A 21457-nucleotide genomic window follows, 5' to 3' on the forward strand; every position below is an offset into this window, starting at 1 on the left:
AAAAAGTGTTGACAAGCCTGGCTATCGCTCATTATCATGTCTGTCTCGCGCATTTCTGATGGATTGTCAAAAGCAGACGTCATTGGATCAGTTTTTCAAGAAACGCAAAGTGAATAAAAAACTGCTGAGGACCAGTAAACAAAGAGGCCAGTTAAAAGGTAAATTCACATTTTTATTATTTCCTTTATTATTTTTTACATTTTATGTCTATCGTGTGGTAATCTAATTATAATATATATTTGTTTCATGTTCTGACGCTCTTATTAAAAAAAATCATATTTTTGCGGGCCTTGGAACGGATTAGCGCATTTAGTTTGAAAAGGCGTCTCTACTTACAAATGTTTCAGCTTACAATGCTACTCCCAGAATGAATTAAACTTGTGAGTAAAGATACTGCTCTGATTATAATCTCATGTACAAAATAAATGGAATACGAAGCTAAAACTATTTCTCCACGACAAATCTTCCTTTAATTGGTGGTTATGTAAAACCCAGCACGCGGATTTCACGTGATCACACCCAATTGAAAAACAATCAATTGTTCCCAATTTGTTAGTCTTGTGTCGTTCGAAGGGCGATAATTCGTGATTTCAAGGGAAAAAAAACTTGCCTTTTTTGTGAGTAAAAGGGGAATTTAGCGTCCCGTGACGTCACGGGAGCGAGAGATTGGCGTCAGCTGCGCAACGGCAAGTAAATCGAGTTGGGCGACATTCCTGTTCCTAGTCTTTTTATGCTCCACGCTGCGCCTTTTTCATTGCAACCAGTCCAGTTCGCGATGGAGCACCTCAACCGGGACCCGGACTTCAACGCTGACTTCTCGGACCTCAACTCGCGTCTGCGCCCCCGGCCGCGCATGACCGCCACCGAGCAGTTGTACTGCTCGCTCAGCCGGGTCCCGTCCAAAACATCCCGGCGGATGACGGAGCTACCCCCGCGCCGAACTGCCTCGCTGTCGGACCCGGAGGACGACGGACCGGACGCCGATTCCGAAGCGCGCACCCTCGCCGGTTTGAGTATGATGGACTTGCGCGAGGTGCCCGGTTCAGAGGCGAAAACGCAGCAGGACTCGCCGCAGAGCCGCTCCGAGTCTCCAACGGCGGTGGAAGGGGGCGACTGCCCGTTCCAGAGGAGCTATATGACCCTACCCGACCTTATCAGCACCGGTAGACCTCTCGGAAGGCGGAGGACCCTCGGGCACGTCAATGATACGGTACGGCATTAAAATGCAGGACTTTATCTTAAACAGTATTACCAGGGTTGGGTAGGGTTACTTTAACTGGATTACTTTCAATTACTTTTGGATTACTCCAATACCAAATATGCTAATAAAAGACAAAATAAACCAAATATGAATAAAATGACTAAATTCTGTGCAGGCTTGGGGAGTAACGGAATACATGGAACGGCAAAAATGATGTTGGCAAGCAGTTTGGATTTATTTTCAGTTTGTTTCTGTCGCATTTTATGTTCGTTTTGCCGTAGATCAAAAAGATCAAAACCATGGGAGAAAGCTTACCACGTGTTGTGAGTCATCATTTTATTCATATTTAGTTTCTTTTGTCTTTTATTAGCATATTTGGTATTGGAGTATTCCAAAAGTAATTGAAAGTAATCCAGTTAAAGTAACCCTACCCAACCCTGAGTATTACTAATTGATTCTTAAAGGTTGGTTCAACCAAAGTGGAGTCAAATAGGGCCGACAAACGTACTACCTCGCTTTTGTCTTTTTATTTGGAGTCAATTTAACATCTCTGTTTGTTATTATAGTTAAAATCGCAAGAAGTGAGTTAGAATTCAGTTTAAAAAAACGACTACTTTGAAAAGTTCAAACAATAATAATTAAAGGGACGTTTAATGCACCATAGTGGTAAAAACGCATTTCATAAAACATTGATTTAAACAAAAATACATATAGTATATAAACGTGCCTTTTTAAAATACACGTAAGTCGAAAAATTTGCATTTACTGTAGTGGAGACGAGGATCACCTTGAGCAAGGGTCTCAAACTCAATTTAGTTGGGGACTAGGGTCTGGGTCAGGTGGGGCCAAAAGGGATTTTCCACAAAAAAGCGTTGTTCTTAAAGGGACAGTGGTTTTTTTTTTGTCCACCTGATGTCACTGTAATGTGTAGTGCAACCAAAAATGAGTTCAAGGAAGATAACAAACTACAGAGACTGAAAGTGAGCAAAAAGCACTCATTTTCTTCCAATATTTAGCCAGCCTTTCTCAAAGAAAGGAAAAAGGTTAAAATAAGGACGAAGGAATAGGAGACAAAAAAATGGAATAAAATTAAAAGTTGAGGGAAACTAGAGAAAGAAAAAGAATTAAAGGTAAAAAAAAGATAAACCGAAAAAATATATATTTTTCTTCTTTTACTTTCTGTCTTATATTGTGTTCAGTCGCACGGTGTAATACAGCGACACCTAGTGGTGGAATAAACACTGTCCCTTTAACTTTCACATCAAGGCGGGGGCCTAAAACTATCTTGCTGGGGGCTGCAACTGGCAAGATGATTGTCTGCCATCTTGCTGCTACAGATAAAAAACAACAACAAAAACCAAAGCCTTGTGAAAGATGAGATGAAAGTTATTGATCTCCTCGGGATATTACCTTCCACCAACTGTTCCGGGGGAGAAACAGACATAAGATTACAAACCCAAATAAACAAAAACAAATCCAGAATGACAGTTGTGGGATGAAGTATTAGTGTAGTGAGTGAGTGATACTTCATCCCACTACTTTCAGGGCGCAAGGATGGGCAAATAGTAAGAAAGATGTCACTTTAAGTATCCATAGTTTGTAGTCTTATGTAGCACTCGTTTTCTGTTGCACTGCACAATGCAGTGCAATGCATCTTGTGTTCACAAATTACAGTGTGTCCCTTTTAAAGCAGGGGTCTCAAACGTGGTGCCCAGGGGGACCAATTAGACCCCTAAGAACAACCAGAGTAGCCCGTAGACAAGTTCTGGAAATAGCTCACCAGTGATTGGTCATTGCGATTTTCTAGTCAATTTGATTTCTAACTGACATGACATTTCCTAATATTTAAAACATTGTAAATAACACAGCAACAAATATAGTAAAAAGAAGTTATTTTAGAAATTCACAATGATGCACTTCCCTCCTTAGACCCAGTAAATATGCAAAGGAGTATAAATAGGGTTTGAGGTTAAGGAAGGACTACACCGCATGATCTGATAACGAAGTAATAAAGCGATGAGTCACAAAAAACAAACAAACCTTTTAATGTTTGATATTTATTGCGTCAACGAATTGATGAATACAGTTAAGTAAAGGCAGTTTTTACATTGGAACCAACTCACCACGGTATGCAAACTCAAATCTGCCCTCTAGTTGTTGGAATGATCATTTGATGAATAAAAAAATAATCATAAATCTGAGAAATGACCTAAAGCAGGGGTTGGGAACCTATGGGTTGAAGATAATATACACCTTGAAAATTTTCATCTGTAGAATTCCAAATTTGAAAAACGCGGAATTGAGATTATTGCGCACATAGCTGCCATAGCAAACCAATATCATTGGTTCGGTCAAGTGTAGAAAAGGCATACTCTCCACTCCAGTTTACAGTCGAGGTGTCACGCCAAAGGAATCGTTTGGGCTGTAGATCACTAAGGAATTCTTTCAATTGTTTACCAGCTTCTGTTTAGATTCACTGTTGTATGTGTATTATTTGCTGTCATGTAGGTTTTAGATGAGGGGATAGTGTCATTATAGTCTGTGCAGCCCTATGAGACTCCTTGTGATTAAGGGCGTTGCAAATAAACATGACTTAATGATAAAAACCCACAGAAATCTGTAAACGCCAAGAAACGCCCGCCAAGCATACAAGAACAATCTGATTGGGTGAGCAGTAAGGGTGGGTGGAGTTATGTACACAGCCCACTTCTGTCTGCGTCGTGCTGTTGTGCTGCCAAGATCTTACCGTAGGCTAATTGTGTGTTCTTATCAGGTAAAACTAGCAACTCTGAAACTCAGAATTATTACAAACAGAACTTAACTCATAACATTTAATGGAGGTTGGCATTCATACATTGATGCGCGATTACCGTAGTCAACAAACATCATGCTAAAAAGCTACTGCAGAAAACACGCTAGTCTTAAAAGTGACGTATTTTGTAGCAGTGACAGTCAGATAAGACGAAATCCAAACGGAAAATTAGAAGTACTTTGTAGGAAGTCACAATTAGCCTTGTGCGCATGCAGACTAGGCATTGCTAGGACGTCTCGACAGAATTCCGTCTGAAAATCCAGCCCTAGTGTATAAAAGCCAAATAACCAGCCCGAAGCCAGCAGAATTAATTTGATTTGAGCGACCGAGCCCGACAAAAATCAAAATTTTCACTTTTAAATAAATAAAAAAACTGCTGAAGTCATCTGGGTTACGTGAATGCCGTGCATATCTTCCAACAACACGCATAGACACGAGACGAGTAGATAATTGGAAAAGCAGCTTCATGATTGACGTTTTATTGGTCCAGGCCCAAGATCTTACCTCTAGACTGAACCGAAGGTAAATACGTCAGTATCCTCGTCTGTAAGATTATATTTAAAATAACTATGTCTGCTCCTTGTTTAGAAACCATTATTAATGTAAAAAAAAATGAAGGCTCAAGTTTCAAGTGGTATATTTGTTCATATGGGACACAGGCTATGTAATATATTTTGGGTTTGGCGGTTTTGCTGAAATTTGTCTTAAAATATATGGTATGGCTCTCTCTACAAAGAAAAAAAATCTATATTGCCATTATGGCTCTTTGAGTCAAAAAGGTTCTTGGCCTCTTAACTAAAAACGTTTCATTTTGACACTCGAATCTTTGGAGGGCTGGATTAAATCATCCAAGGAGCTAGATCCAGCCCACAGGCCGCATGTTTGAGGCTCCCAGTCAAGAGTCACTAAGCTTGGCCTTATATTCATATTAAAGGAACAATGATGTAGGTTAATAGTGGAAAAATGATTAGAACAATATAAAAAGAATTGAAATGATACATATGCCATAGTTCCACCGACAGATCATTTCTTCCTCATGCCATGAGGCTCTTTAACTCCACCCGGGGGAGTAAAACCCCACATAAAACCCCATCCTCACATTTGCATATTACCCTATTTTTATTACAGTGTGTATTTTCCATAGCACTTTTTAATACTCTATAGCAAAACGTTTTATTGGGTATTTTTGTATTCTATATATTTATTTTATTTTATTTTTCAACACAAAAATACTGCTGGAAGTGTGAATTTCCCTACGGGTTGGGTAGGGTTACTTTAAGTGGATTACTTCAATTACTTTTGGATGACTCCAATACCAAATATGCTAATAAAAGACAAAAGAAACTAAATATGAATGAAATGATGACTCACAACACATAGTAAGCTTTCTCTCCTGGCTTTGATCTCCGGCAAAACTAACATAAAATGCGACAGAAACAAAATGCAAATAAATCCAAACAGCTTGCCAACATCATTTTTGCCGTTCCATGTATTCCGTTACTCCCCAAGCCTGCACAAAATGTAGTCATTTTATTCATATTTAGTTTCTTTTGTCTTGTATTAGCATATTTCGTATTGGAGTAATCCAAAAGTAATTTAAAGTAATCAAGTTAAAGTAACCCTACCCAACCCTGGGGATGAAAAGTATCCATCTCTAGTACACAACATTAATAATGTGAAAGAACTACTGGAGGACTGAGGGAAAAAAGCTAGCATTGGCTAATGCTGCTAACAGTGCCGTGTGCCTTGTTTTTGCAGCTGAAGGAAGTGCGCCGGGAGGTGGAGCTCTCGCGCAGGCGCAGCATTAAGCTCAAGGCCCAAGTGGACAAACTGCAGGAGCGCCGACAAGGAGCCGGATGGAGCCAAGACCGCGAGCGGGTGAGACCCCCCACCCCCCGAACTACATCGGGAGCACTTCTGATCCCATCCACTCCCTTCCTCAGGTGACGGAGGAGGTCCTCTCTATCCTCCGGCTGATGCAACTGATGCCAGAGGAGCCGGGGAGTCGCCTCCCGGAGCCGCCGGCACCCGGGGACAAGCAACTGGACGCCGCCCTGGCGCAGCTACAGGACATCGCCCGCAAAATTGCCGTTAGTGGCATCGCTAAAAAGGTTGACACCCATTTTTTTTTGTGTTGAATAGCGACAATGGAAACAATTAGCGACATCATTCGCCAACAGAGATGTCAAGAGAACGTTCGGCACTCGGGGAGGAATTTTCGAAAATGTTTTGAAAGTTCTCCAGGCCGCCGTTGGTATGCGCTAATGTTGAGCAACCGGTTCCAGCTGACACAAGTCGCGCGATATAGTCATTCTTTCCTTATGCGTGTGACTGTATTTTCGAGTCGATGTGATAATTACTGCAATTGTAACATAAGCGTGGCTGTTTCGCAGGATGTCGGGTCAGGTGTTTCCCAGGAAAGCGCTCTGATGCAACAGGCCCTGAGAGATCGAGACGACGCCATAGAAAAGTAGGAATGTCGAGCGGTTTAATATCTCATGATGGATCTCCTGTAACTGATGTGTGTCGCGTTGGTAGGAAAAAGGCGATGGAGGTGGAGCTTCTGCGCAGCAAGTCTGAGATGATGCTCCTCAACAATCAGCTCCTGGAGGCTGCACAAAAACGACTGGAGCTGTCCCTGGAGCTTGAGGCTTGGAAGGTGAGCCGGATTGGGGCGAATTTACAGGCCATTAACTCAAAGAGTAAGCGGTAGTCTTAGAGTTACAGCATTCACATATTTGAGGCTATCGAAAACACAATGGCAGGTGTTCCTCACTATCGACCATTAACAGAATGCCTGGCAACGCCTTCTTAAAAGGCAATTAAAAAGCAAATTTTCTCTATTAAATCGTTGCCAAATTAAATGTGGAAACAATCAGCCTTACTAAACTTTCCCAGAGTTCACTTAGTGGCCAACTGGCAATGGACAAATTACAAGTAGCATTTTTCCCCCTTCCTGGTATTAGAGGTAAGATCGGGTAAAAAAAAAAAAATTCAGCCTGACACCTAGGCTTGCGGGTATTAAGCCTGACTCAGGCCAAACCCGACCCATTAACTTTAAGGACTGAGACTGAGGAAAACCCACATTTTGAGACTTTTTCTGAGTGTCGGGTTACTCTCTTGCTGCCTTTTTAAAAAATACTATTCACCCGTCTTTTTTTCTTTAACTTTCTTTGCGTGGAGCAGTGGAGGATCTGCGCAATGGATTCAGTCCCTCCACCACGTGACATAGGAAACGCACAGGAAAAGGGGGGGAAAAAAAAGTCAGGGAGAGAGAAGCCTGGCCCAGTCGGAACCCGAACGTAATGATTGACATTTTAGGCCAGACCAGAATTTCGAGTGGGACTCGGGTTTAAGATCTTAACTCTACCTGGTGTAAACGAAAAAAGGAAAAAACAGGGTGAGATTTTTCTTAGAGCATAAGTAGTAAGATAACAATGATTTATCTGTGATGCATTTTGTACCTGAAGTTTAGCCCTGGGGCATAAGAAGCTGATAGACCTGTCCTGAAAATAGGTGACCAACGATCAAACTCAAAGACCTGAAGAATATTTTTGTATAACGTGCATTTTGGGTTTTACGATAGCACATTACGGTACTTGCATTGCGCAAGTTAAATATCGCTGACCAGTTGCATGACATTGGATGCAATGGGAATTGAACCTGGGTTTCAGTGGTGAGTGAGCCAAATCCTAACCATAGATGAAAGATGAAAAAGCATTCCATTTTATCTCATCACACCATTTTGATTCAGGGACTAATGTTCAAGAATGAAGAAACATTCGTTAAAGATGTAAACGTGAAAAAGCACGACTAGGGAAATGACTCTATGGTGTATCTGACTTTAAAGGGCATTAAATTAGTACATTGTAAATTGTATTTATTTACGTTGTCAATTATTTCAATTATGGTTGCACACATTCAACGTTTGCCACTTACAATCCTTAGTTTAACCTGACACATCTGCGTAGAATTTTGTTTACAATTAAAAATTAGGAGTGCATAAGATTTACCAACAAATACAATAAATTAAAAAAAAGTTAAATATGCAATATTATTTAAAAAACCAAGTCATTAGTTTTAGCTTGATCCAATTTAAGAGCAGGAAATCATTGAATATTTTGCGTCTTCAGGAGGACATGCAGCTCATGCTCCATCAGCAACTGCTGCTGCAGCAACAGGTAGAGCAGAACCAGAAGAAACCCTCCCGCATGGGCATCCTGAGGAGGAACAAGACTCCCCTACAACGTCCCACTAATTTCCCAGTCCCGCCCGGCCCCTCCTCGCCCACTTCGCCAGAACCGAGCCCCACCCAGAACATGTTTGGCCGCGCTCAGTCATCACCCAGCTATTCTACACCCACCTGGCGAGATAAGTGGAAGAGGAACAATAACGGGGGTCGAGTTTCAATCGAGGGGCCCCAGTGCAGAGACAACGACGGATTTCAGGTGGTTTCGCTCGACTGATGTGCTGCGGAAACACCACTAGCAAGCTGACATAGAAACGGTTTGATTTTATTACATGGATAATAATAAACAAGCGGACAGTACTCGACAACATGTGAACGACAAAATGACTACAGCTCGTTGTAATATAGGATCTCTTTCGCTATGAAACCGTTTAAATGTTTAGTTTGCTTAGGACCCTGCTTGTAAATAAAGATTGCCAGCTACCACATTGTATCTCCCTTCTTCATCAACACATTACAATTCAGATAATCGTATTTTCATATATGAAATACTGATATAAATAGAGAATAATATTTTAACATTCAGGACATGTATATATAAATATGTATTTAACCGTACAAAGACTGCCATTGTGGGCACAAGCCTGCACAAGGACCAAAACAAAATTGAATGCCTCATCCTTTCGGAGAGACTTTCTGAATTGAAACCAGTTTCCAATCAAAATGAAGTACTGCAACACGCAATCCGGTCCAGTAAAATTGTAAACGCGTCACTATTTCGTACACATCGTCATGAAACTTTTTAAATGTTTACTTTTGTAATCCAGCAACGTTTAAACTGCAACATTTAATGAGAAGCAACACCTGCTTACATCAATTTGTTATCGAACATTTTCATACTTTATCCGACACATCGAAAACATAACACAAGATCAAATAACAGGATTGAGCATGATTCTAGACCTTTGAGCATTTATTATTCTTCCCTCGACATTAATTCTTATATCGGCCATCCATAATTCAAGTCAAATCGATTCTTTTTAGTGCTGAATTGAAATGAAACAAAAATATTTTTAGTTTGGAAAACAAATGGGCAAACCAGATAGGATATTAATTTCAAAACAATTGTTGTATACGACCCAATGTGTAGCATCAATAGTCAAGAAAAAAAAACAACTTTTTTGTAAATAAAATTAGTTTTGATTGTCTAAGATTATTTTAAAATTACAAAATATTAGCTAAGGACAGCCCTAAATTGAACCCTCATCACTTGGCAGTGTTATAATTGAACATGCAGCGTATGTATTCATAAAAAAAATGGCAGTCTATAGTTATGCTCTACACAGCACCTCATAAATCATACTCTATATTGTAGCTGAATTTAGTTTGACGATCCTTGGGTGTAGTACCACATTATGCCACAGCGTGCTTGGCAGCACTGAGATCAAGTAGCAGCAGCAGGTCAGGAAGAGGTTGAGTGTGTAGTATCTCGTTTCGCCCTCGATTATGAGTTAGTCTTTCTATTTCGCACCTGTAAGGATGGTTCAGCCCTCTCTTGTATGGGTTGCAGCCTTGCGATTACATTGAAACCCTCCCTATATTTATTTTTAGAGAGGCTGGACCCTCTCACCTGGTGATGGTTGGTTGTCTAGGTCTGCAGGAAGGCTGCAACGGAGCTGATGAAATCTAAAGGTTTGTCTGCATGGATCCAGTGCCCGGCGTCGGGTATGTACTGGATGTCTGCACGCGGGAATAGACGCTCGATTTCCGGGTAGTCGTCAGAGCTGGAGACATGGAAAACATCCATTAAATGTTGTGAATTTAGGAGAAGCATTGACTATTATTCCAAAGAATATATTTTTAGGTATAAAAAAAGAGAAAAGAAAATAGAGTGGTACATTCCTAGAGAGAAAATAATGGAGATGAAAAAGAAGAAAGACAAATGAGCTAAACCAAGAAAAAAAAATGTCTACCTGATATAGGCAGAAGAAGCCCCGCCCAGAAAGAGGGTAGGGCCATGGTAGGCGCAGTCAAATACAGGGAAGCTCATGACGTCACTAAGATGAGCCGAGATGGCGTCCAGGTTGAGCCTCCACGTGTAGTGGCCGTTGCGCTCCTCCAAGTTGGTAAGCAAGAATTGGCGCACCGAGCGTTCCTTATGGACAAAAGACGAACAGCGACAACCAATCACTGATCAGGGACTTGCCAACTGCTTCATTGGAATAAACAGAATGAAGGAAAAACGGTATTGGACATTTCTAGTGGAGGCACTAGATCACAGAATTAGAAATTGGCTGCATGTGAAGCCAAGCTAATAATGTTTTTATAAACACAGTCTCTTGAATTCTACACCAGTGTTTCCAATAGAATTTTGTGAGACCCTGGTGGGTGGACAGTCGAGAGGGGCCTGAAGGAATGCTCCGCCAGAAGATTTAGTAGATTATAAAATCAAACGTATTGATAAGGTGCACTTTTAAAGCAAAATCAAGAATCAATGATTATTTTGTGCCGTTATTTACTATTGAATCATATATACACTAGTTTATTTCATGTTTTATCTTGTTGCTCTCTACAGGTAGAGCTTTTTTCACGATTTTATTCAACTTTGTATTGTTGCCACAGTAAAATACCACTTAACCACACAAAAACACAGTTTTTTTCTTGAGTTGAAAATAAGTCTACAGTGTGCTGCACTTCCTGCCTGCTTCTGACAGGGGTGGGCACATAGACCTAAGATAAGATAATCCTTTATTAGTCTCACAATGTCTTTAGTTACAGCAGTAAGACAGTGAATGATGAATAACAGCCAGAATATGGACAGTATAAACAAGTATTTAGAAATATAAAAAAACAGGATATTTCCAATGACAGGTGTGCAAAATAGTTAAAGTGGCGAGTAATGTGCAAATATGCAAAGTCACGGAGAGTGTAAAGTCCATCAGGAGCACTGCTTATTATATAGTCTCGCGGCTGCAGGAAGAAAGGACCTGCGTAACCGCTCCTTCACACACTTGTGGTGTAGCAGCCCGTCACTGAAGGAGCTCTCCAAAGCAGATACAGTGTCCTGCAGGGGATGGGAGATGTTCCTACCATGGATGACAGCTTAGTCATCATCCTCCCCTCCCCTACCACCTCCACTGAGTCGAGGGTACATCCCAGGACAGAGCTGGCCTTCATGATCAGACTGTCCAGTCTTTTCCTGTCAGCCGTCCAAATGCTGCTCCCCCAGCAGACCACACTGTAGAAGGCCCTGTCTTCTACATGGCAGGCATGATGCAGCAGCAGGCCAGGTAGGGGAAATTGCTAAAAAGGTGCCTGTCAGTCACTCACCCAGGCATAAACTTGCTGAGGGCTTTGGGTAAAAGGGAGAGAGAAGGTGCAGTGTTCAACAAAGACTTTTCCTGGTCTCAAGTGTTTTTTTCTTTAATTGCTTGCAATGGCAGCGCCGTGTCTTTACGCTCAGTTGAAAATGGCAGCAGTGCAACGAGGCGTTTGGCAGGTTTTCGGCACGGACCTTTATTGGTCGCCGAGATTTATAAAATGTTCTACTTAGGGGAAACGCGACGATCATCAATGTCACATTTCCCCCAGCCTTCTGATCACAATGCAGGTGGGGTGGGACGAACACAGTGGGCGCGCTTTTGCATGGGGCGAGGGGCTGAGATTCCTTCTGACTGACAGAGATACATGGCACAAACACACACACCACTGCATTTACGTTCATTTACATAACAATAAATCTTTAAGTCATATTTGATTATATTATCAAGTATTTTTGTCATCATTATATTTTCATAAAAATACAGTTTTTATTGCCAGACTATTTCAACTGTATGGGAAACACTGACTAAATGATAGAATCATGCATATTTATATTAGAAAAGATTTTTCAAATGTGATGCTTTTGTATTAATTTTAATTTCTGACTCGGTTTATGTGAAACCCTTTTTTTAGTGTTTTACATTTTTCTTTCGGATTCTGACCTTGACCTTGCGTCGTAGCTGGTCCTCAGCCATGCGCCTAGCAGTGGAACGTGGCAGCTCTCCAGAGACGTTTACGTCTCGCATGGCGCCAATGTACATGTTGAAATCAGTCCCGGGTTTGCTCCTGGCCGGGCTGACGTCCACCACGACCAGCCGCTCCACTAGTGTCGGCTAAATGTGGACAGAAAGTGCTCAAGATTATTTCCACAGCCATCCAAAGAAGGGATGTCATATTCAGTTCATTTCTGTGGACAGATCCAGACTTTTTATCAGGTGGGCTGGATAGGTAAAATAATTTCAACTCAACAGTTTTAGGTGTTCTTCAGTGTTATGCTTTCTCATTTCCAACCCTACATATTACAATCACGGATGAAGAGGGATCTTTGCTAAACACAACACATTTATTCACAAACGATGGGCAAAAAAATAATTTTCTTGTTTGGTAGTGAATGCGTGGGCTGGTTTATTTTAACATATGAGTGAATGCAGTTTCACAACTTCACCAACTTACCACGCTATACAAACTCAAGCAGCAGCTATGAACAAAAATAAAATGTTTGCCTTAATTGTTGTACTGGTTTGAAATGAATTAAAAATATATATATATAATAGAGCCTACTAAAGCGGAGTGTATATTCCCCACGTCCGGCTAGTCTGGTTCTCGGAGCGTAATGGAGGGGTAGTGCACGCAGGTCAGGTTAGCGGTCACCGAGCACTGGCTGGAGGTGTCACATTTTGTCAAAGCGCGGCATTTGCGTCCCCGTCCCTACGTATCACCGCTTTTCCTCTCTGCAACTGCTCACGACTTGCCCCTTCCCCAAACTTTATAGACACAATGTACCACTTTAATCTGCAACCCGTCCCTTAGGTTTTATCCTGATCCGGCCACCCTTGAAACCAAAACCAAGTTTCCAGGTACACAACACCAGGGTTTAAAGTCCATGCCATATTTCTAGATGAACACATCACGTTGCGAAATCCAAATGTCTATTTCCTCGTATGAACTCGTTCAGTCTGCATGCCGAACATCACCTTTTTTCCCCCAAACAAATTTACTGCCCTCTAGCGGCTGGAGATAGCATTTTGTTTGCATTTATTTGAAATAAACAAAATCCTACCGTTTGTTAGAAATAACCTGAAGACTTGCTTTTTTTTTTGGACATCCTCAAAAATTTATGACGGGTTGGATTCAATCATTTGACAGGCTGGGTAACATGACGAGGCTAGCTTGAAGTAAGCAAGAGCATACCTGCGTGAGGGCGGCTGTCATGGCCGTCTTCCCGCCCATGCTGTGTCCCACCAAAACGCACTTGTCGATGCGCAGCTGAGCCAGGAGGTGCGACAGGTCGGCGCTCATGGCCTCGTATGTCAGCTGGGGATGGTGAGGACTGTTGCCGTGGTTACGGGCGTCAACGGTCAGCACCTGACTGGACAAACGGAAGCTTTTCGCAAACGCTCCTGGAGGAATCCCGCGTCTCAACGTTTACCTTTCGGCCCGTCCGCTGCACCAAGGACTTGGCGATGGAGTGGAAGTTGGATTTGCTGCCAAACAACCCGTGCAGGAAGACCAGCGGCGGACCGCTTTCGCCTTTTCCGTCAAACACGTCGTATGTCAGGTTGACTGTGCTGAAACAGGACCACATGTTGAGCGCCTGATGTTAAGTGGACACTTTCCAAAAGGACAAACATTAAGACAGACTCTCTGAGACTTACCGGATTTATTTGTAACTAATGCTCAATTACTAAAAACTTTGGTATGATATTTGTGCAAAGAATAAACAGTCGAAATTCATGCTAACCACGATTGCAAATTATTTAAGACACCTAACAATCTATTTTCAGTAAAAAAATCCAAGTCATATGCATGGACGTTCTATGATAATGACATTAATTCTCTATGGGTCATGAGCAAAGGCGTGGTGCCTCTTTCTTTGCTTTGCCTCACCCACACTGAAACAGGAGTGAAGCATTGCGGTTTTGCGCAATTACCAAATATCTAGAGTTAAAACTTTTCATCTCAGTCTCCATCATATTTTTGGTACCAATTAGATGGCAACTTAGGCTGCATAAAGGAATTATTCTGCATATAACGCTTCAAAGTTGCCGATCATGCTGAAATTCACAAAAATTAAGCAGCTAGTCGAAAGTTAACAGTAACAAAGATGATTGGTAAAGAATGGAGGAAACAAAGTCGTCCTGGGATAGAAATAAACCCAAATGAAGGAAACAACTCTCTGGTGTATCTGATGATGAATCAGACTTTGAAGGACTTTGAATAGTCGTGTTCCTAGTCTATATGATATTAGTCACTTATAATGTAGTTTGAGAAAAAGAAAAAAAAGGGAAACCAAATTTTTGTTCAAAATTTGATCAAAAATTAGAGTGTTGTACACGACTAAATACAGTATTCATTAGTCATCGGGAAATTATATTTGATAAAAATGTATTGTTAAATAAAACTTGTCAATCTACTTGTGCTCTTAAAGTGAAGGGGAGAAAAAATAAATGCTCTTGCCCAAAAAACGAATACAAATGTAACAAAAGGTGGTGATTAATTTACGAGGGGGAAGGGCGATTTGGGATGAGTCAGCGGACCAACATCTGGACCTGAAGCATTTCAACATCTGCATCGACCAGCCGGTGTTATGCCGAGAAATGCATCCCTGCCGAGATTTGCATCCCCTTGCTACTATAACCTACTATAACCTCGTTTTATCTCACTTTTAGGGAATGTAATGGCGAACATATAACAAAAACCACTTCGTCTTGCATTTGTTGGGAATGTAATACAACTTAAACCATTCCGTCTTTGTTTTTGTTGTGAATGTAATCGAACAGTAATGCACATCGTATATATATCATTTTTGAGGACTGGTATGCACTCTACCGTAAAGCTTATTATGCTGAAATAAACTTTATGGCAGAGTGCATAACAGTTTAAATACGAGCGATTTGAAAAGAAAAAGGCAAAATGAACACGTTACCTGCTCAAAAGTGATTCGTATACGGTGTGCATTACCGTTCGATTATATTCACAACAAATACAAATATGGAATTGTTTAAGTTGTATTACATTCCCAACAAATGCAAGACGAAGTGGTTTTTGTTATATGTTCGCCATTACATTCCCGAAAAGTGAGATAAAACGAGGTAAAAGTGGTTGTAGTAGCGAGGGAATGCAAATCTCGGCAGGGATGCATTTCTCGGCATAACACCGGCAGAGATGGGAAGTTGCGTCGTTGCTGTTATGGAATTTTTGGACTATTTTGCCGACTCGTGGCATGGTTGCGGTCATGCACTTTCTGGAAAAATGTCTACATATTACTTATGTTTAGTTTAAAATTAATGTTGCCTATGTTTTGTGTATTGTTACCCAATGCGAAATCTATTGCACCCTGGCCATCCTGGAAGATGTGTGGTCCCTTCGAGGTTTCTGAGTTTTTCCATGCCCGCATGTTGGTTTAAGATCAGGGGATGGTGTAATTGTAACCTGTGCAGTCCTTTTGGGACATTGTGTAATTAAGGGCCATACAAATAAATGTGACTTGACTTTATTTAGTACGAATTTAGTACTAATAATAGAACACAGCATAATTGTACAATTCAAACGAAACGATGCACATCATACATGGACCAATAAATCGGAGGCGTATATAATCAAAAATACGATTGACATGATTAGATTTATAATTTCATATTTCATTGCAACGCAAATGACACTCAACTATATCGTCCGTTGGAGGAATCTGCCACATTAAATTGTGGAAATTTGGAGGCCTGTCTCACTGAGATAAAAGAATGGATGTCACTCAACTTCTTGCGCCTTAACTCTGAAAAGAACGAAATGTTAGTTATTGGTCCATCTGAATGCCGCGACTTGTTCTCAAAAACTGCTCTGAACATTGACAAATTTAGGTGTCATATTTGACCCCGATCTGTCCTTTCAAACACACGTTAAGAATATTACTAGAACAGCTTTTTTCCATTTTTGCAACATTGCTAAAATTTGCCCTATGCTGTGTCAGTCGCATGCGGAAATAATAATTCATGCGTCTTTTACCTTTTCAATTACTGTAATGCACTACTCTGCGGTTTCCCGAAGTCCAAAATCAAGAGCCTTCAGTTGGTACAAAATGCTGCAGAGAGGCTTTTAACCAAGACAAGAAAGTTAGACCACATTACCCCGATTTTAGCTAACCTGCATTGGCTCCCTGTTAGCTTAAGATGTGATTTTAAGGTTCTGTTGGTAGTATAAAAAAATCATGCATGGACTCCCTCATATCTTTCAGATTTAATCTCCCCCTATGTTCCGTTCCGGAGCCTTCGCTCTGAAAACGCTGGTCAACTAGTGATCCAAGAAGAGATCCGCAGGTTCGAGAGCGTTCTTCTTTCGGGCCCCGGTGCTGTGGAATGCTCTTCCCCCTGAGATTCGATCTGCAACCTCAGAGGAAAGTTTTAAATCTAAGCTTAAAACACACTTCTATTCTATAGCATATGAATAACCTATATTTTATGTTGACAATATCTGTGTATTATTTGCCCCCATGTAGGTTTTAGATCAGGTGATGGTGTCATAGTAGTCTGTGGTTTGCAATAATCTGTGGTCGGTGCATCCCTTTGAGACGCTTTGTGATTAAGGGCTATACATATAAATATGACTTGACATTTATAATGACCTTGAGATAGCTTAAAGGTTATCCATTCATTTTTAAATATTCAACTTCCTACAATGCACAACTTTGAAATGATCGTAATAAATAGTCGACATCCTTGAATGATGGCAGCTTGTAGCCTAGCTGGTTGTTAACATGGCAACTAATGAAGTACAAAATGTGTTTAGGGGAGATGAACACACCCATCACTTGACAGGTGAATGGACTCACGAAAAAAGCTTATTAGAGTTAGTTGACCAGTTAGTTACTTAGTTATTTAGTAAATTAAACCTAGTAATCTTTAGTAGGGCGGCACCAAGAGTTGTTACCCGTCGCTGGCCGTGCTGACGTCCCTCTGGAAGGCTGCCACTCGACATGACGCCCGGTGCCCGCTAGGAAGCAGACGAAGCGAGCGTTGCGACCCGTAGACCAAGCGACACAGGGAGCTCATGGCGGCGGCGGTGGCTGGGCGCTTCTTGACGAGTTGTAACCGACGTTCGGTGGTCTACATGCGGCGAGAGGCTTGACAGCTCGACGCCGGAAGAATGCTAATTGAAATTACACAAGCTAGCCAGTAGTCGCCAATGCGCAGACGCAGGTATAGCAGGGGGCGGGGATAGATTCAACGTCACTCTCAAGCGTCGTGCGTCTCAGCATTGTTATGGCGGCCATATTAGTGGGGGCAACGCCACTCAATAACGATGCTTGTACACTAGATTGAAATCAATAAAAATCCCCCTCGTTCCTTGATTAAAAAAGTGATTTCCAACTCAGTACATTCATTTGTTACCGCGTATCCAAGGTTTGGTCGCGGGGGCTGTAGCCTCAGCAAGGAAGCCCAGACCTCCCTATCTCCAGCCATTTCCTCCAGATTATCTAACGGAGACCCGAGGCGTTCCCAGGCCAACCTAGAGAAGTCGTGTCTCGGGTTGTGCCCGGGGCCTCTTGCCGGTGGGACATGCTCGGAGCACCTCCCGAGAGAGGCGTCCAGGAGGCAGCCTTATTAGATGCCCGAGCCACCTCAGCTGGCCTCCTCTCAATGCGGAGGAGCAACGGCTCTACACTAAGTCCCTCCCAGATCACCATGCTTTTCACCTTATCTCTAGGGGAGAGCCCAGCCACCCTGCGGAGGAAACTTATTTCAGCTGCTTGTATCCAAAATCAATGTAAGTAGTGAAAGTGGCACTATCAAAAAACAATTTTCTAGAATAGAATATAAATGTATTGTCATTGATAGCGCACATTGTTTTCCCCAGCAATTTAGGATCTGGATTTAGTATTGTAACACGCGCACCGGAAGTCTTTGAGGCAAAGTGCTCTGCCCAACTTGCAGAGGTCCGGGGGAAGAGAGGGAGGAGTCTTTACACCAAAAACACAACGGCAACCAGATCATGAAGGTCCTGTATCTCAATCAGATCAGGAAGATTTGCATGGACTTGCCCCTGATTATCGTTCTGATTTAACTGTACCCTATGTTCCTGCTGGGAGCCTGCACTCTAAAAAATGCTGGTCTACTTGTGACTCCAAGAGCCAAGAAGAAATCTGCAGGTTCCAGGACGGTCTCCATTCGGGCCCCGTTGATGTGGAATATTCTACCACCCGAGATATGATCTGCAACCTGAGTAGAAGTGTTTAAATCTAGACTTAAGACACACTTATATTCTACAGCTTTTGATTGATGCCGACCTCAGACTTTTTCTCGTGTAATCGCCTACATTTTTTTCAATTTTCTTTGAAAAAGCCCCAGGGAGCCACAAGGGCAGTGCCACAGGTTGCTGACCCACGCATCAGAGAAAGTGGTCCCCCGACAACCCAGGCGGTTAAGGGATCGTGAACTGTGAACACGGTTTACAAGTCTGGAAAAAAAACAAACCATAAAACAATACTAATAAACAAATAACATGAATTCTATTGCACTCTTTTTCATTGCACTATGGTAAAATGCATGGTTCTTTTATTGCATAATTATAACTTGGGCTAGTCTCTGAGCAATATGTAAATACGTTTGCTTTTTATCCAGTCGTTTTCCTTAGTTCTTTCTAAAGTCTTTATAACATGTTTACCCTGGAGTGCCATGTCTATTCTCGTTGCATACAATGCTTCACAACATTGAGATCAATGGCAATGAAGACAATTCAATTCAATAAGAAAGATTATAGGGATATATACAGGTAACATTCACAATGTAGTGCATTTACTATAGTTTAATATTTGACCCACATCCTGCTCATGTATTGTCCTCTAGGAAGCTCTAGGTAGCGCTAGAGTACAGTCATAAGCAAATGTAGTGGTGAAAAATATATGCGGCCTTATCCACCCAAATCGATGGAGCTCTTTTTGAGCTGCTCCTCACGTTCTTACTTGAGTGACGAAAAGCGCTTCTCATGTTTTCCTCGGAAGATGCAAACATTGGTTGCCATGGGAGACCATTCTGCTAGGGTGGCGCGTGTGGTCACCATAGCGACGGTTTGAGGCTCAGACACTGGGGAGATGATGGCGCACTTGGTAAACACTTGGTGCATCTGCGGGATCAAAGTACAGAATTATAATGATTTCAAAAAATATATTTTTGTCTTTCAAGTCGTTAAAACAATTCTGATACACTCCTAACCAGTGTTGGGTGTGTTATTGAAAAAAGTCATTAGTTACAATTACTAGTTACTTTATTTAAAATGTAACTCAGTAACCCCCCAGATTACGGACACCAAAAAGTAGCTATTTACAAATTACCAAATATTCTCGTGGAGAAGCCAAAACCCTAAAATTGCTTTAAAATAGCCTCATAATTAAGGAAATGGGAAAAAGCTTACAAACAAACACATAGCAGAGGCACTCCATATCCATTTTGTCTCTGGGCCTCAAACCACTCCAAGATACCCATTTCTGGGAATAGTGCAAGACGTTTTCCAGGCATCGTGTATAGTTTTCCAAAGAAAACCCCAAAACAAGGTTCAGCCATTTTTACGCTTAACTCTCTGCTTACATTTGCCCCATTAATTGAGTTGGTTTGTTGTTTAAGTATAAGCCAAACTCCAGTCTCCATGCTTTGTCTAACATTTGCTACTGGTGAAACTCAGCCAGATATGCACATGAAAGCCGACTCCCTGTTACCAGTATTTTTTCATCCCTGGTGGTCTAGTGGTTAGGATTCGACGCTCTCACCGCCGCGGCCCAGGTTCGATTCCCGGTCAGGGAACCACTTATTTTGGAGAGAAGGTCGTTGGGCATCGCCCCCAAAAATACGCAGAGAGGAGATATGGCGAAAAGGGAACGCGCTTTATTGCATTCGGGACACGTTCAGAGTTTCAGATGTTCAACATTGGCTTTAATAGTGTTCTCAAATCAAGTTAAGATATCTCGTGAAGGTCATCCTCTCTGGCTCCCTCAGCATATCAGCTTTTGACCTCTTACAACAACGTCATCCCACGACCTTCACCAGATGCCTACATACTTATCATTAGTTATTATCCACATTCCACAACAGTAGTTGTAATTTTGGTCTAGGAGCAAGTGTATACAAAAAGGAGAATATCAGCTTGAGGAAAAATTCAGGGTTCTCTTCCTCTGTGCTTAAGAACCACCACCACCATACCTGCATTTAGTTGTATAGTAATCCTTTGCTGTATTGCGGTTTACTCATTGCGGTTTAGCCCTTTTGCATACTTTGAGCGTGCATTGTGTTCTGTATTCTGATAGGCTATATAAAGGAAGATGCTTTCTATCGCCAACAAAGTTGGACCCGCTTAACTTGCTCTGGAGCTACAAGCGGGCCTTTGGCACTCCCTATTGGCTCCCTGGTGCTTTTAAAAATAATTGATAATGGAAAAATATATGGTTGCTTTAGAACAAAACCAGAATGTCAATGCCGTTTTCCATAATGTCCACGTGATGGTGGCAAAGTATCATTTAAAGTCAAGTGTCCTTAATCCACAAAATTGTTCGATGAAACGACAAGATTATTTTTAAAATTGAAATTTGACATTGCAGAAGTTATTAATATTTTTATTAAATACATTTCTACTTGGTGTGTTTTGACTACGGCAGGTTTTCAGACCGGGACCCCTGCAAAAAACGAGGGATTACTGTACTTTGTAGGTAAATATAAACATTCCCACTCATTGGTATTGTTAGATCTGTCAGGACCAGAATGAAAAAAAGACCCACTTGCGTAACATTTACCACAAGTTTTATTGAAGGAACGAGGAAGGGCTGTGCCCACGATCCGGTGTTCGCTCTCGTACTTGGCTTGTGATCCGAACACATAAGTGGATCTTCCGTAGCGAGCGATGGTGGTGTCAGGGGCGGAAAACTGGTCGTTAGCCGGGACTGGAAGAGCAAGACGTGGTCGGGAACAAGTTGTAAGCCGAGACGGGAGAGCAGACGTGGTCGGGATAAAAAACGGGTCGTGGGTCAGGACGGGAGAGCAGACGTGGTCGGGATCAAAACAGGTCATAACACGTTCGTTTGTAACACATTAGTCCCAACACTGCTACCAACTTCACTGAAAACACAGTGGAAGTCAAGACCTCAACATTAAAATGAATGCAAATATTCTACTGATAGTAGCGAAATTTGAATTTGTTTTGTGGCAACACAACCAAAAGTAAGACGAGACTTTAT

At 41.7% G+C, this 21457-nt stretch overlaps 2 protein-coding genes across 2 annotated transcripts; one reads left to right on the forward strand and one right to left on the reverse strand.

The window, feature by feature from the left end:
• The first annotated feature begins 568 nt into the window (after positions 1 to 568).
• On the forward strand, positions 569 to 8688 carry bicdl2l (bicaudal-D-related protein 2-like). The gene is made up of 6 exons (XM_088320477.1): positions 569 to 1210; positions 5772 to 5891; positions 5957 to 6124; positions 6407 to 6483; positions 6552 to 6672; positions 8147 to 8688. The coding sequence occupies exons 1-6, from the start codon at positions 731 to 733 to the stop codon at positions 8477 to 8479; spliced, it is 1299 nt and encodes a 432-aa protein (XP_088176603.1). The 5' UTR covers positions 569 to 730; the 3' UTR covers positions 8480 to 8688.
• abhd11 (abhydrolase domain containing 11) lies at positions 8507 to 17434 on the reverse strand. Its single transcript, XM_088320480.1, has 6 exons — positions 17167 to 17434; positions 13673 to 13811; positions 13435 to 13608; positions 12186 to 12356; positions 10176 to 10357; positions 8507 to 9986 (listed from the first exon to the last, which is right to left on the reverse strand). Exons 1-6 carry the CDS (start codon positions 17286 to 17288, stop codon positions 9851 to 9853), a joined length of 924 nt encoding a protein of 307 aa, XP_088176606.1. The 5' UTR covers positions 17289 to 17434; the 3' UTR covers positions 8507 to 9850.
• Between the last annotated feature and the right edge of the window lie 4023 nt (positions 17435 to 21457).

This window comes from Urocampus carinirostris, chromosome 17, assembly GCF_059441175.1.
Source record: "Urocampus carinirostris isolate Australia breed hairy pipefish chromosome 17, RoL_Ucar_1.0, whole genome shotgun sequence".
NCBI lineage: Eukaryota > Metazoa > Chordata > Actinopteri > Syngnathiformes > Syngnathidae > Urocampus > Urocampus carinirostris.

What these genes read in the sequence shown, in the direction of transcription:
- bicdl2l (XM_088320477.1), top strand. Translation starts at nt 731, where the DNA reads ATGCTCCACGCTGCGCCTTTTTCATTGCAACCAGTCCAGTTCGCGATG. An exon ending in TTAGTGGCATCGCTAAAAAG is followed by an intron (nt 6,125 to 6,406) that starts GTTGACACCCAT and finishes GCTGTTTCGCAG; the next exon opens with GATGTCGGGTCAGGTGTTTC. An exon ending in TGGAGCTTGAGGCTTGGAAG is followed by an intron (nt 6,673 to 8,146) that starts GTGAGCCGGATT and finishes TTGCGTCTTCAG; the next exon opens with GAGGACATGCAGCTCATGCT.
- abhd11 (XM_088320480.1), bottom strand. Translation starts at nt 17,288, where the DNA reads ATGAGCTCCCTGTGTCGCTTGGTCTACGGGTCGCAACGCTCGCTTCGT. An exon ending in TGCAGCGGACGGGCCGAAAG is followed by an intron (nt 13,609 to 13,672) that starts GTAAACGTTGAG and finishes TTGTCCAGTCAG; the next exon opens with GTGCTGACCGTTGACGCCCG. An exon ending in AGCTACGACGCAAGGTCAAG is followed by an intron (nt 10,358 to 12,185) that starts GTCAGAATCCGA and finishes TTTGTCCATAAG; the next exon opens with GAACGCTCGGTGCGCCAATT.